General features: G+C 47.8%; 1 protein-coding gene across 1 annotated transcript in view; it reads left to right on the top strand.

Moving 5' to 3' along the window:
- LOC142046355 (Y-box-binding protein 3-like) overlaps positions 1–11,828 on the top strand; it is a 56,199-nt gene that overhangs the window by 221 nt on the left and 44,150 nt on the right. Inside the window, exons 2-3 of the mRNA XM_075062714.1 lie at positions 7,454–7,523; positions 10,174–10,207. Of these exons, the coding sequence (XP_074918815.1) occupies positions 7,454–7,523; positions 10,174–10,207 (104 nt within the window). The remainder of the gene's footprint in view (positions 1–7,453; positions 7,524–10,173; positions 10,208–11,828) is intronic.

Here is an 11,828-nt window from a genome sequence, read left to right as displayed (position 1 = left end):
AAAGAAAAGGTAGCAGACACACACCGGTAAAAGCGGGGGACGCCTGGGCGCAGCACTCGCCGCCTCCTAACTCCCGCCACGCGGGGCACCCAGCAGCGGGCCCAGTGCTCGGGCGGGCGTCCCTTAAAGCCAAGAGCGCCCAGCTCGGGGCTGCCCTCCGACGCAAAAACCAACGGCCATTCGGGCGGCAGTAAACCCAGCCCGAGCCCTACGACCGCCACGCAAACAAGATCCGGGACCACGAGACGTAGCGCCGCGCGGCCACACGCGCACCACCCGAACCCCCGCGCCCGGAGAGAGAAGACAGCGGCACCGCACCCACGCGCGGCCCCATCTCCCACCGCCCCCGCCGGGCCCGGCTCCGCCAGGACGGCAACCCAAACCCAGCGCCGGCGGTCACGGGGCACGAGACCGGCCCCCGCCCGGAACAGCAGCACGCGCTCCGCCGCGGACACGCGAAAGAAAGTTCGCGGTTAGGCCGCGGGCCGGCGCACGGACCACCGGGGGGCGGGCACTCAAGAACATCGGCGGGGAGCCGGAAGCACAAGGCACCGCCGGCGGGACGGACAAGACCGCGGGACTGACCGGGCGCCCTGGCCACGTGATACGGGGCCGCGATCCCGCGCCCCCGCGCTCTGTTGTCCGCCGGAGCGCGCTCCTCGCGCGTCCTGCGCCCGGGCTGCCGGGGCTAGCTGAGCTGACTGGTCCGCCTCGCCCCGCCCCGTCCCTGGGACTCGCGGCCGGGACCTGCCCCGCTGCGCGGCCTGCCAGGCCCTTTCCTCGCTGTTGCGCGGTCGCGCTCCCCGGGCTGGGGCGGGGGCGTTCACGAGAACGTCGTAGAAAGTCTCCCTGTAAACAGGGCGCGTCGGCCTCTGAGCTGCGCACCGGGTCCAGGGGCCAACTCTCAGCAAAGCTGTAGGAGGTGCAGTGCCCTTCCCGCGGGCCGCTGCTGCGCCCGCACCGCTCCCTCGGAAGCCTCACGCTGTCAGCAAGGACTGGAGTAAAGGCCACGGGGACGGTTCGACCTGTGTCCGAGATTTGGGGGAGGCTACAATTGTTTGCCCTATTATTGCAGCATGTTGGTCTCAAGATATTACAGACGCAGGGTCAGTGAGGTAATAATTTTTTATTGAACCAGCTTCTGGTGAGTGAGACAAGTTTTTGAGCTACCTGGACCTGAGGAAGAGCTCTGTGTAGTTTGAAAGCTTGTGTCTTTCACCAGCAGACATTGGTCCAATAAAAAATAACACCACTTTGCCACTTATAGTTGATATTCAACATGCTTTTGCTCATGGAGACAGACTGGTGTAAAGGAGGTTTCACGGTGGGAGGAAAAGATTCTGGTGTTGGGAGGTCTGCTTCTTCCTCTTACAAGTAGCTTCTGTTGCCCTCCTTCCTTTCGGGAAGATAGTGGCCTGTCAGTCACAGCCAGCATCAGAAGTGACCCTGTGAGGATGCATGCTCCTGTTTCACTTGACTCACCATGATCTGACACACTTGGATACAGATTGTTGTCTGTCATTTGTCAATGAATTCCTTAAGGATTTCTGAATGTCCTAGGTGAAGGATGGCAATTCCCTAGTATCCTAGAGCAGGGGGGCCAGCACCAAGAGAGAAGCAGGAACTTGGCCTGGCAGGAGAGCTTTTTGAGGATATTAAATGTGGTGGTAGCAGCGGGGAAAGAGAAATGAGCAGATGGAATTAAAGCTAGGTCATTATTAGGGGGGGTCAGATACTGATATTGGTCATCAGCTTCCTAGACTTTGTTTTGCAGTATTCTATGTTTCCTTTAGTAGTACTATATTGAATTCATTTTGGGTAGATCAGTAATACAGTGTCGAGGTATATCAGCAGTGTTCTAGGGGTATTTTTATCCATACTCGCACTAACTGTGGGATAACATCAGCATTCTGGTGTACAGTTGCTCTGGCTGTATTGGATTAAGGTTCTTTTGCAATATACTGTCATGGGCAAAGATACATCAAAACAAGTGCTCCTAGATCCTGACCTTGTGCAAGTTTGGTTTCTCAACTGGATTTCATGGTTCAGGCACACCTGGGATACCTGAGGGGTATATCAGCAGTTATGTATTCTGGAGTACTGCTGCTATCTATTCCAATTTCTACTGGATAGAGTAGCTTGTGGGATGGCTTAAAAAGCCCTAATGTGTTTTAGGAACTACACCATTGCATGTTATGTTTGTACCAGGGATGTAAAATGTTAACAAGTTAACTGATAAGCATCAGTCTTACCGGTAACGTATTCAGTTAATGTTTAAATGCCTAATGTGCACATTAAAAACATTGCAGCAGTACCATTTCATAGTGTATGTGGAACTAGGTTCTATATTGTTAGGAGTCAGGACCATTACTATGGAACTGATGTAGGTGCAGGAGGTGCTGCAGCAGCCACACGTTTTACGGGGTGGCCAGCTGCCGGGACCCCAGGTAAAACATAGGGGTGCTGCAGCACTCCCCTCGTCCCTGATTCCTGCACCTATGTTGTGAACTTGTTAATGGTTAAATGATGAACATAATAAAACTGGGGCTATTAGACTAACTAGTAGGGAAAAGGCCTTTATGCTCATAAGGACTGAGACACTTGAATACGCTTCCCAAGAGAAGCTTTCAAAGTCTTATGGTTACTGAGATACAAGAGTAGATTAATAAAGATGTCCTTGGGAATGAGGGTGGAAGGAGTCTTGCAAAATGCAAGGGGGAGAACATCACTGTGCATTCCCCTATTTCCCTTGCTCTCTGATTCATCAAGAGCAATTCCGTGCATATCAGTAGCCATCAGTAGACTATGAGGAAGTAGCTGATAAGGTATAATAGCTTTTTATTGGAGCTTCAGAATACACTTACAAGTAAACCTTTCCTAAGTGGAAAGCTAACTTGTGCCTTTACTACTAATTTTTTTCTAATAAGAATGATAAAACCTTAAATGATGTCAAACATTGCTGTTGTCTGCAAACCAGCCTTATTGCTAGGTTTTGTGGGTTGTGGTTTTTTTTTTGGGGCACAGGGACTGTAAGGATAGCGTTTTTGACTGCATTGGTTGGTTGAACATGGTCTCCTGAGCAAGTCTTTTATTTATCTTGTTAATCTCAAACTTTTATGTTAATGGCTTTGCAAATATGTATCCTAAATGCCACTGAAAGCATATTGTAACACATGATGAGACCACCTGAATTTGATAGATAAACAGAAAAATTAATTACCCACCAATTATTATTGACTCTTCATTAAGGAAAAAAATGAAACTTGTTTCTAAATAAATAATTGGAGATATACCTATCTCCTAGAACTGGAAGGGACCTTGAAAGGTCATCAAGTCCAGCCTCCTGCCTTCACTAGCAGGACCAAGTACTGATTTTGCCCCAGATCCCTAAGTGGCCCCCTCAAGGACTGAACTCACAACCTTAGGTTTAGCAGGCCAATGCCCAAACCACTGAGCTATCCCTTCTTTCTTGGGAAATTATTGGTTTCAATCTGAGAGCTTTCCATGGACCTGTTAAAATGAGAGGGTTGGCGTAATTCAGTTCCTAGTGGGACACGTGTTCATACCACAAATCACCTCCGTGATTGGCACTATACTGATCCCCGTTTTGGCAGACTAACTGTACAGGTCAGGGTACTGCACTCTCATCCCTAGAAATGATATCTCCATGGTGGGGATGAGATACATTTTTATGGATAATGACAACTTCCATAGTTACTTTTTTAAAATCTGTCTAATGTATAAGTAGTGTAGACCATCATGCTTAACTGTCTAGGGTTAGGTAGAGGTGTTCGGTGGTGGCAGCTTATTCCATAATTGCTAAGACCCCACTTAACTTGAGATATTTTGGAAAATCCAGATTCCTCAATATTCGGCTTCCATCGTAATTTTGACAGCAGGAGCCCTGCTGTGTGTGGAGCTGACAGTAGGAGTGGAAAATTGCCAAAAAATAACGGACTTAATTTATTATTAACTGCAAATGTCCATTATCTTTTCTAATTTTGCATGGCTTGTCTATTACTCTGTTGCAATTTTTTGACAGTCATCCCACAATTCACGTAGGGCCTTTATGATTGCCCTTTTTGGGGTTTCTTGTGCCTTCCTCTGAAGCATGAAGTATTGGCTTTGGCCACAGGATGTGGTGGAGGCCTGGATATTGATGGACCCCTGCTCTGATCTATTATGGTAATATCTGTGTTCCTGTCATTTTAGTTAAGGGTTTTGGGCAATTCTCTGTCCAGCTCCCTTTCTTTTCCTTGTTCTTTGAAGCAGGTATAGTCAATAAAAATAAGTTAAATGTTAGAAATGAAATTTCAAAGTGAATTTTATCCTTTAAAAATTCTAAAATTCAAGAAAGTCGGTTACTATTTTAACATGTTTTTTCCAGATATAATATGCAGACACGTATTTGGTTAGGGGAACATCCCATGCTATAAGACCTGGTGAAACTTGGACCGTATTATACTGTAGGAGGAACATGTGAAATACGGTGGTTGGGGACTGTTGACAGAATGTTTCAAATCAAGAGCTGTGGAATTTTAGGGCTCAGGATTATGCTGAGTTCACAGTAACTGTGAGATTCAGTTATCATGGAAAAAACAGGAGGAGGAGGAAAACATCAGAGATCAATAGATGAGACTTGGGCCATCTGTTTAGAGGTTCCCTGTTTCACTAATGTAGTCTCTTGATTTTCTAGAAAGAAAGGAGGAATTGGCCCAGGGGTGGGTATGATCATATCTGTATCCATAAAATGTAAGAGTTTGTATAAGAAAAAAACCTGTTCAGGGAAAACCAAGAAGCTCTGTAACTAGGGATAAAGGGGTGTGTAGATGTGCAGACTCACCCCTGCAGCACCTCCTGCTGGTTTCTTAGGGAATTGGCTCGATTTCCAGCCCAGAGCACCCTCTACAGGTTGGTGATCTGCTTGTCCTCTGGTCCCCACGTTCCTCCCAGGACCCAGTGCTCCTTTATCTGGGGTGCTGCCCCCTGGCAGTAATCCCTTTCTCCCAGAGTCTCCCCTCCCCAGGGAACCCCCATCCACTATCTCCACCTCACCTCAGTATCAGGCTACTGCCAGTCATCATCTAGCCCCCACATCCTGGGGCAGACTGCAGTATCAGCCTACTCATCACTGGCAAGGTTGGGTTTGGACCTGCTGCCTTTGCCTACTCCTGGGGTGCCCTCTGCAACCCCCAGAACCTGTTGGCCTTATCCTAGGCTGGAGCCTGGGGCTTTCCAGGCTGGAGCATCCCAGCTCCTCTGCCTTTCCCCAGCCCTGCTCCACTCAGGTATCTTGTGTCTAGCTCCCTGCAGACAGGTCCTTCTCCCTCTACAGGCAGAGAAAGACTGTTTGGGCTTCCGGCTCACAGCCTCTTAAAGGGGCTAGCTGGGCTTGCTTGGAGCGTGACCACAGTTGAGCCTACTTTCCCCAATCAGCCCTGGCTTCTTGCCCGAGCCACAGCCGTCTCCTGGGCTGTTTTAAGCCCTTCAGAGCAGGAGCTGGGGACCACCCTGCTACAGGGTGAAAAACCGGCTACACGATCTGCAGCCGGTCCGTTTTCAAACCGCGCCACGGAAACAACTCTACGCACTCATGCTCCATACCCTTCATTTACTCACCCTCATGTCCCGCCCCGACACAAAGGGCGGGACCTCCTGCCACCTCTGGAGGGTGAGGAGCCCCGGTGGGCCAGCCTATACTCCACCCTGGTCCCGAGACCCACCGGGGATATCAGTTGGAGGCTCCTGCCTGGGGCTGTGAGCACTGGCATGTATCTGGCGCGGTTTACCCCTGTCCCAGACACCTGCCCCTTCTGCGGCATGAAGGGAGACCCTGGCGCACGTTTTACTTAGAGTGCCGCCAGGTTGCAGCCCCTATCACCGGGCTCCTCCACTAATCTCCTGTTGCGTTTTTTTTGGCTGCACTTTTCCCCTCACCTCCTTCTCTACGCACTCCCTATCCGTGGCCCCACGAGAGTCCCGGGACCTCCTGGTCACCTCCTCCTCGCCCTGGCTAAACAAGCCAATCTACACGACCAGGGAGAGGGAGGTTGGCCGGATGGAGGGCGGCGACTCCGGTGACTGTGGGGCTTGTTTCTGGCCATGGTCCCGTGGTTTCACGGTATCAGTCAACGGCAGTTCCTCTGGGTGTCATCCGCTGGCTCCCTTGACCGCCTTCAGAGAGACAGTTGGATCGGTGCGGTCGGTTCTCTGCTTTCGGTGTCCCCTCAGGCTCCCTTCTTCACGACCTCTGACCACACTCCTCCATCCTGTTCTTTTATTAGTTGCCCCCCGTATAGGCAGTGCGGTTCTGTGGTCCTGTGGGTCCTCCTCTTAGGCTTTCTTAGGCTAGGGGGGGGGATCCTTTAGCAGGGGGCGGGCTTTGCCCGCCCACTTCCCGGAAACCCAATAGATACAGGGTGAAAAAGAGCAAAGGGTGAGCATTTCCAGCGGGATATCAGTTCTTACTGTTAGGAAAATATTTTCTATCAGCCTGTGGCATAATCTCCTTAGGGAAAGTGGTAAAAGCCCCCCTGCTCCAGTGATGCCAGAAAAGACCTGCCTGGTCACATCATGCCTGTCACCCACACTCCAGATGATGCAGCATGAGGTTCTCTGTGGTATTTTTCTGTCTACTTCTAGTTGTCCTGAGCAGGCACTCCTGCCATGTTTGCTTTTTGGTAGCTGGATACTAGAGTTAAACACAATTAAGTGGTGCCCCAATCTAGCAGCTGGATTCTCTGCTTGTATGTCCTGCATTTTGCCACAGCCCGTGGGAAAGATAGCTCAGAAGTGACAGATGTGATCTAGTGGTGAGAGAATGGGGATGGAAATCAGAAAAAGTGGGTTTCCATTCTTGGCCCTGCCACTGACTTGCTACGTGACTTCAGGTCAGCGGTTCTCAGCCCACGGGCTGCATGCAGCCCAATTAGCGCACAGCTGCAAACCAGCTCAGCTGCATGCTAAAGGTACTACCAGGTTCCCTGCTGCATGGAGCGGAGGGGTCCAGGTTGCCCCTGCAAGTTCTGGGGGCTGGGGCAGCGGTCCACCCCCAGTCTGGGGCACTTATGTGACGGGGTCCAGGATCAGGCTCTGAGCTGTCGCTGCCCTGCCACCTGGACCCTGCAGTCCAGGTAACACATTGTGGACCATTGCTTCGGGTAAATTGCTTACCCTCAGTCTCCATGCCACATCTGTGAAACAGGACTATTCATTTGTACCCACCTGGGTAAAATAAACTGATAAACTAAAAAAGTGCTATGCAAGTGCAAAGTATTGCAAGGGAGCCTTTCTTTGACTTTAATAAGGCTATGCTATGTATTGGCCTGTCCTAAATAACTCAGTATGGTATTTTCAGGTGTAAAGGAAGGGGAACACACACCTGTTGTGTCTTATGCAGGAAGTTACTAGATATGTGTTACTAGAGGGTGACTGATATTAATTTACTTTTAATTTTCAGCCACTAAAGTTCTTGGCACTGTCAAGTGGTTCAATGTCAGAAACGGATATGGCTTTATCAACAGGTATGTATGATGTTGTTAAATTTGTGCAGCACCACAGTTCACGTGCTTAATGGATCTATTAACTCTTGAGCCTTCAAAATCAGGCTAGAAATCTCACAGGAAGAGGGGTTTTCTGAGATTTCTGGTATTTCCTGTTTCTGGTTGGGTTCAAAATACCACAGGGTTGGCTTCTGATGCTGCACTTTAGCTCTGACAGCCTGATAACCGTTAAGGTTCTGAGTTAAAATGGGATGATAGGTGGATGTGGGAGGAAATTATTGAACCTTTCCAAACGTGGGTGGGTGGTGGTGGTGGGGTGGGGATGGGGGGCAGGGGAACAGATTTGAGCTTTGGAGAAAGTTTTGGTAAAGGTGTTCTTACTTTCTGTCCAAACACGTTCACTCATCCCAATTACAATCTTCACTAAAAATCCACAGTTCAATGTTTTATAGTTATAGCTGGGCACAGACTTGAACATGCAGAAGTTACGGGGTATTCCAAAACTCAAGTCCATATCCACATCTGAATTTTGGAAGTAGTCCTCTCTCTCTAATAGGTCAAACCAAAATTTTAGCTCTACACTCCCACACTGAATTTTAAGAAGCTGCATCTTGTACTCTAAGTCCACCCTCAAGGGCATCTTACCACCCACTCATGTGGGTAACTAAACTGTTTCTAAGTGACTTCAAGCAAAAAATGGGAGAGCTAAAAGCTAGTAGTATGTGGCTTGCTCATGAAAACGCTATGATAAACTTACAGTTGACAAGCTACGGAAACTTGCTTATTAATTTTTTTTTTTATTTTTTAAATAGTTTTCAAACTTTTTTTTTTTTTTTTTTTTTTAAATCCTCTGCCAGAAAATGGATATAGCAAAAGAATCCAGACAAGCCTCGGTTTAGGGAGTTGGATAACTGAAGGAGATCAGAGATGGGAGATAAAGTCTCCTACATCATAGAAATCATTTCCAATACAGCACTGTATTGTGGCGGACTTGATGTCTGATGAATTAGAGAACTGGAGTATGGAACCTTTAAGTGCAACCACAGCTCATTGAGGCTGGCTCCCCCTCATATAGGGCACTCATATTGGGGATGAGGAGAGGGGATCTGATTCATGTTGAGAGAGCTTCATATCCCCTTCTAAAGCACAGTTTCCAAGGTCGTGCAGGATCAGGCGGGTAATGAATGGCTTGGAGTTAAGGAAAATAACATCAAGCCTTCCATCTCTAGGTCATTAGTTTTACTTCAGCCCCTCTGAGGTAGTGATTCTTTCCAATTACACCTCTACCTCGATATAACACTGTCCTCAGGAGCCAAAAAATGTTACCACGTTATAGGTGAAACAGCATTGTATTGAACTTGCTTTGATCCGCTGGAGTGCGCAGCTCCGCCCCCCCGGAGCGCTGCTTTACCGCATTATATCTGAATTCATGTTTCATCAGGACACATTATGATGAGGTAGAGGTGTATGCTCTCTCAGTGAAATGCATTTTCTGGCTCTCAGTCCAGTGGGAGAAGTCTCCGCACAAAAAAACCATTTTCGAAATTTGCACATTTACTGTCTTCCCCTACTTTCTCTGATCCACCCGTTACCAGTCCCAGCAGGGAAGCCAAATGGTTGATAGGCCATAGAGACTTCCCTTGCTTCCTGGGAACATAGAGATTACACCCAATGGTGCTTCTAGTTCAGTGTCCTGACTCTGACAGTAGCCAATACCACATGCATAAACCATATAGTAGCCAATTATGGAACAACCAACTTACAGGGGAAGTTTCTAACCCCTTTTAGTGATTGACATTTATGCCTGGATATAAAAAGGTTTATATTCTTATACAGTTCTATCTTCCTAAATCAGGAGGAGCATATTTGGGAAAAGGGCAAAGTTCCTCAGATTTCTTGACTGTCAATCTAGCGCCTTTTCACAAGCCACTGTAAACAGTAGAGTGAGACAGAAATTCCTTTGGCGTATTTAAGAGTTCCTCGCTTCCGCATCTATGTGCGTGCACTGGATGCGAGTTCTCTCAGATATGTCATCCTGTATCACATGCAAAATCCTATACTGGGTGGAGGATTGTTTAGATAACCTAATAATTTTTTTTTTTTTTTTTTTTGGTTCCTTTATTTCATGTGTAGCTCTCCCCCTCCCAGTGAGTATTCCTAGTGACTCCTCTCCTGGGATGTTTTGGGTTTCAGTGTAAGGGGAGCTACGTTAACAGCTGTGCACAGTCCTGTTGACAGTCTCACTTGACCTGTGAGATAACATACTGGGAGCTTCAGTTGCAGGTCCTGTGGTCGTGGAGAGGAGAGGGAGAGAATATAATAGTCTGGCTGCCTATGTCAGACTACACCTTGGATGTCTGCCCACAGATTACAGGGTGGTCCCTGGGGAAGGTGGAAAATCCCCTGCTGCTGGGAAAACTATACAGAGGGAATTCACAGCCAGATCTGAATGGAGAGACCAAGTAGGTTTGTACTGCACATGGAATCCCAGGGGGCGTGCACACTATAGAGGCTCCAGGAGATGTATTTCCAGGTTCTGTTCCTCTTTAAAAGAGGTACATGGACTGGTAAGTTGAACCCCAGGGACTATCTCCAGTAAAGCTGCAGGCCTAAATAATCAGATGTCCCATGATTACATCTCTCTCTCTCTCTCCCCACATTTTTTCCACAGAAACGACACAAAAGAAGATGTGTTTGTTCATCAGGTGAGTGAGAGGCAGTGGACTGTCTTTTTGTAGATTTTGTACATTGTAAAATTTGTTGCTACGTACTGTCCATACTCATCTCTCAGCCCTAAGTCTCTCCTTATGAGTGCTAAAGGCGTCATCCTGAACTGTTTCAGCCCCACATGTATCACTGACAAACTTCCTTCTCTTAGCCACTCTCATTATATGGAGTTAAAGGGGTTGTCCTAGTCAGAAGTCTCCCATCTTCCTCTGTATATAACACTTACAGATCCCCCTCTCTATCTTTCAACTGCTTCTGTCTTCTCTTGCCCACAGTGGTTTAGGCAAGGGGCTTTTTTTTTTTTCCAGCAGGGTAACTGCTCAGTTGGTGTGTGGGAGGGAGTATCTGGCTCAAATGAAGTGAAATGAACCTTTTTTTGCTGTTTTCTACCTCATCCTTCCACCCTCCTTTTCTTCTGCACCAGACCTTCTGTTGTTCATACTCCTGGCTTCCTTTCCAGTCCTCTCACTCTTCTTACTCCTTTTCATTCTTAGTCCTATTCCTCCTCTTGCTCTACTATCAATCTCTCCTGTCCCCTTTCTTGCCATTCTTGAAGGAAAAGGATCCAATCAGATCCTTAACCAGCCTGGACATTATCAGCTGTCACAAAGTGAGTCAGCTGCAACCAAGAATGACAGACAAGAGGGAATGCACCAGTTGTGACTGGGCAGGGAGTGGTCAACAAGAAGTCTGCTAGTGCACATGGGGTTCCCTGAACCATCAGCAGGTCATGCTTTTAAAGCGTTTCCCCATGACCTGGGACTTCTGTTCTGAGATTTGAGGATGGCTGTGACCTCCTGAGGGTTAAATGTCCATCAGCTATCTGTATTTACATCACATTCATTACTGTAATATCTGAGAGATGCACATTTGACCAAGAGGTTGTTACCCACACAAAATTCTGTTACTCACGTACCTTAGGGGCACCTTTACTCAGTTCCTAGGGCTCAAGACATAACCCTCTTAATTTAGGCACCCACCGTTAGCCTATTTCTGGGGCGCAGGCATAACCTTAGGCTCTAGGGCAACCACCTTACCCTGTTCTTAGGGCTTAGGTGTGATCGTGTTAATTTAGGCACCCACCCGTACCCTTCTGTGGGCTCAAGGCATAACCTTACACTCTGCGGGTTTGCAGAGTCTTTTACCAGTAGAAGAGCCTTACTCAGTAATATCCTACTTAACCTCTATTTATTAACAGTTCCCTACAAAAATGAATGCATTCACTATGCATACAATGCTCACCACTCCCAGTCTTCTTCATGGCTAGTCAGGATCAGGTCATCTGGGGGACTCCAGCTTTTTTACAGTGTTGTTGGCAGGGTTTTGAGGTCTGGCAGCTCTGATCTTGGGGCTGTGTCCTGGATTTGGTTCCCAAGAACTTCCTCTTGGACCCCAGTTTATATAGTGAAATTTGAGTCCTGTTCTTCCAGAAGAGAAAGCAGCTATCAAATCCCCCCTCATTCTTCAACTACCTGAAAGGGAGTTCCAAAGAGGATGGATCTAGACTGTTCTCAATGGTACCAGATGACAGAACAAGGAGTAATGGTCTCAAGTTGCAGTGGGGGAGGTTTAGGTTGGATATTAGGAAAAACTTTTTCA

Source organism: Chelonoidis abingdonii, chromosome 1 (genome assembly GCF_003597395.2).
Source record: "Chelonoidis abingdonii isolate Lonesome George chromosome 1, CheloAbing_2.0, whole genome shotgun sequence".
Taxonomy (NCBI): domain Eukaryota; kingdom Metazoa; phylum Chordata; order Testudines; family Testudinidae; genus Chelonoidis; species Chelonoidis abingdonii.
The sequence above is the reverse complement of the archived record's forward strand: the minus strand, read 5'-3'. Positions and strand labels throughout refer to the sequence as shown.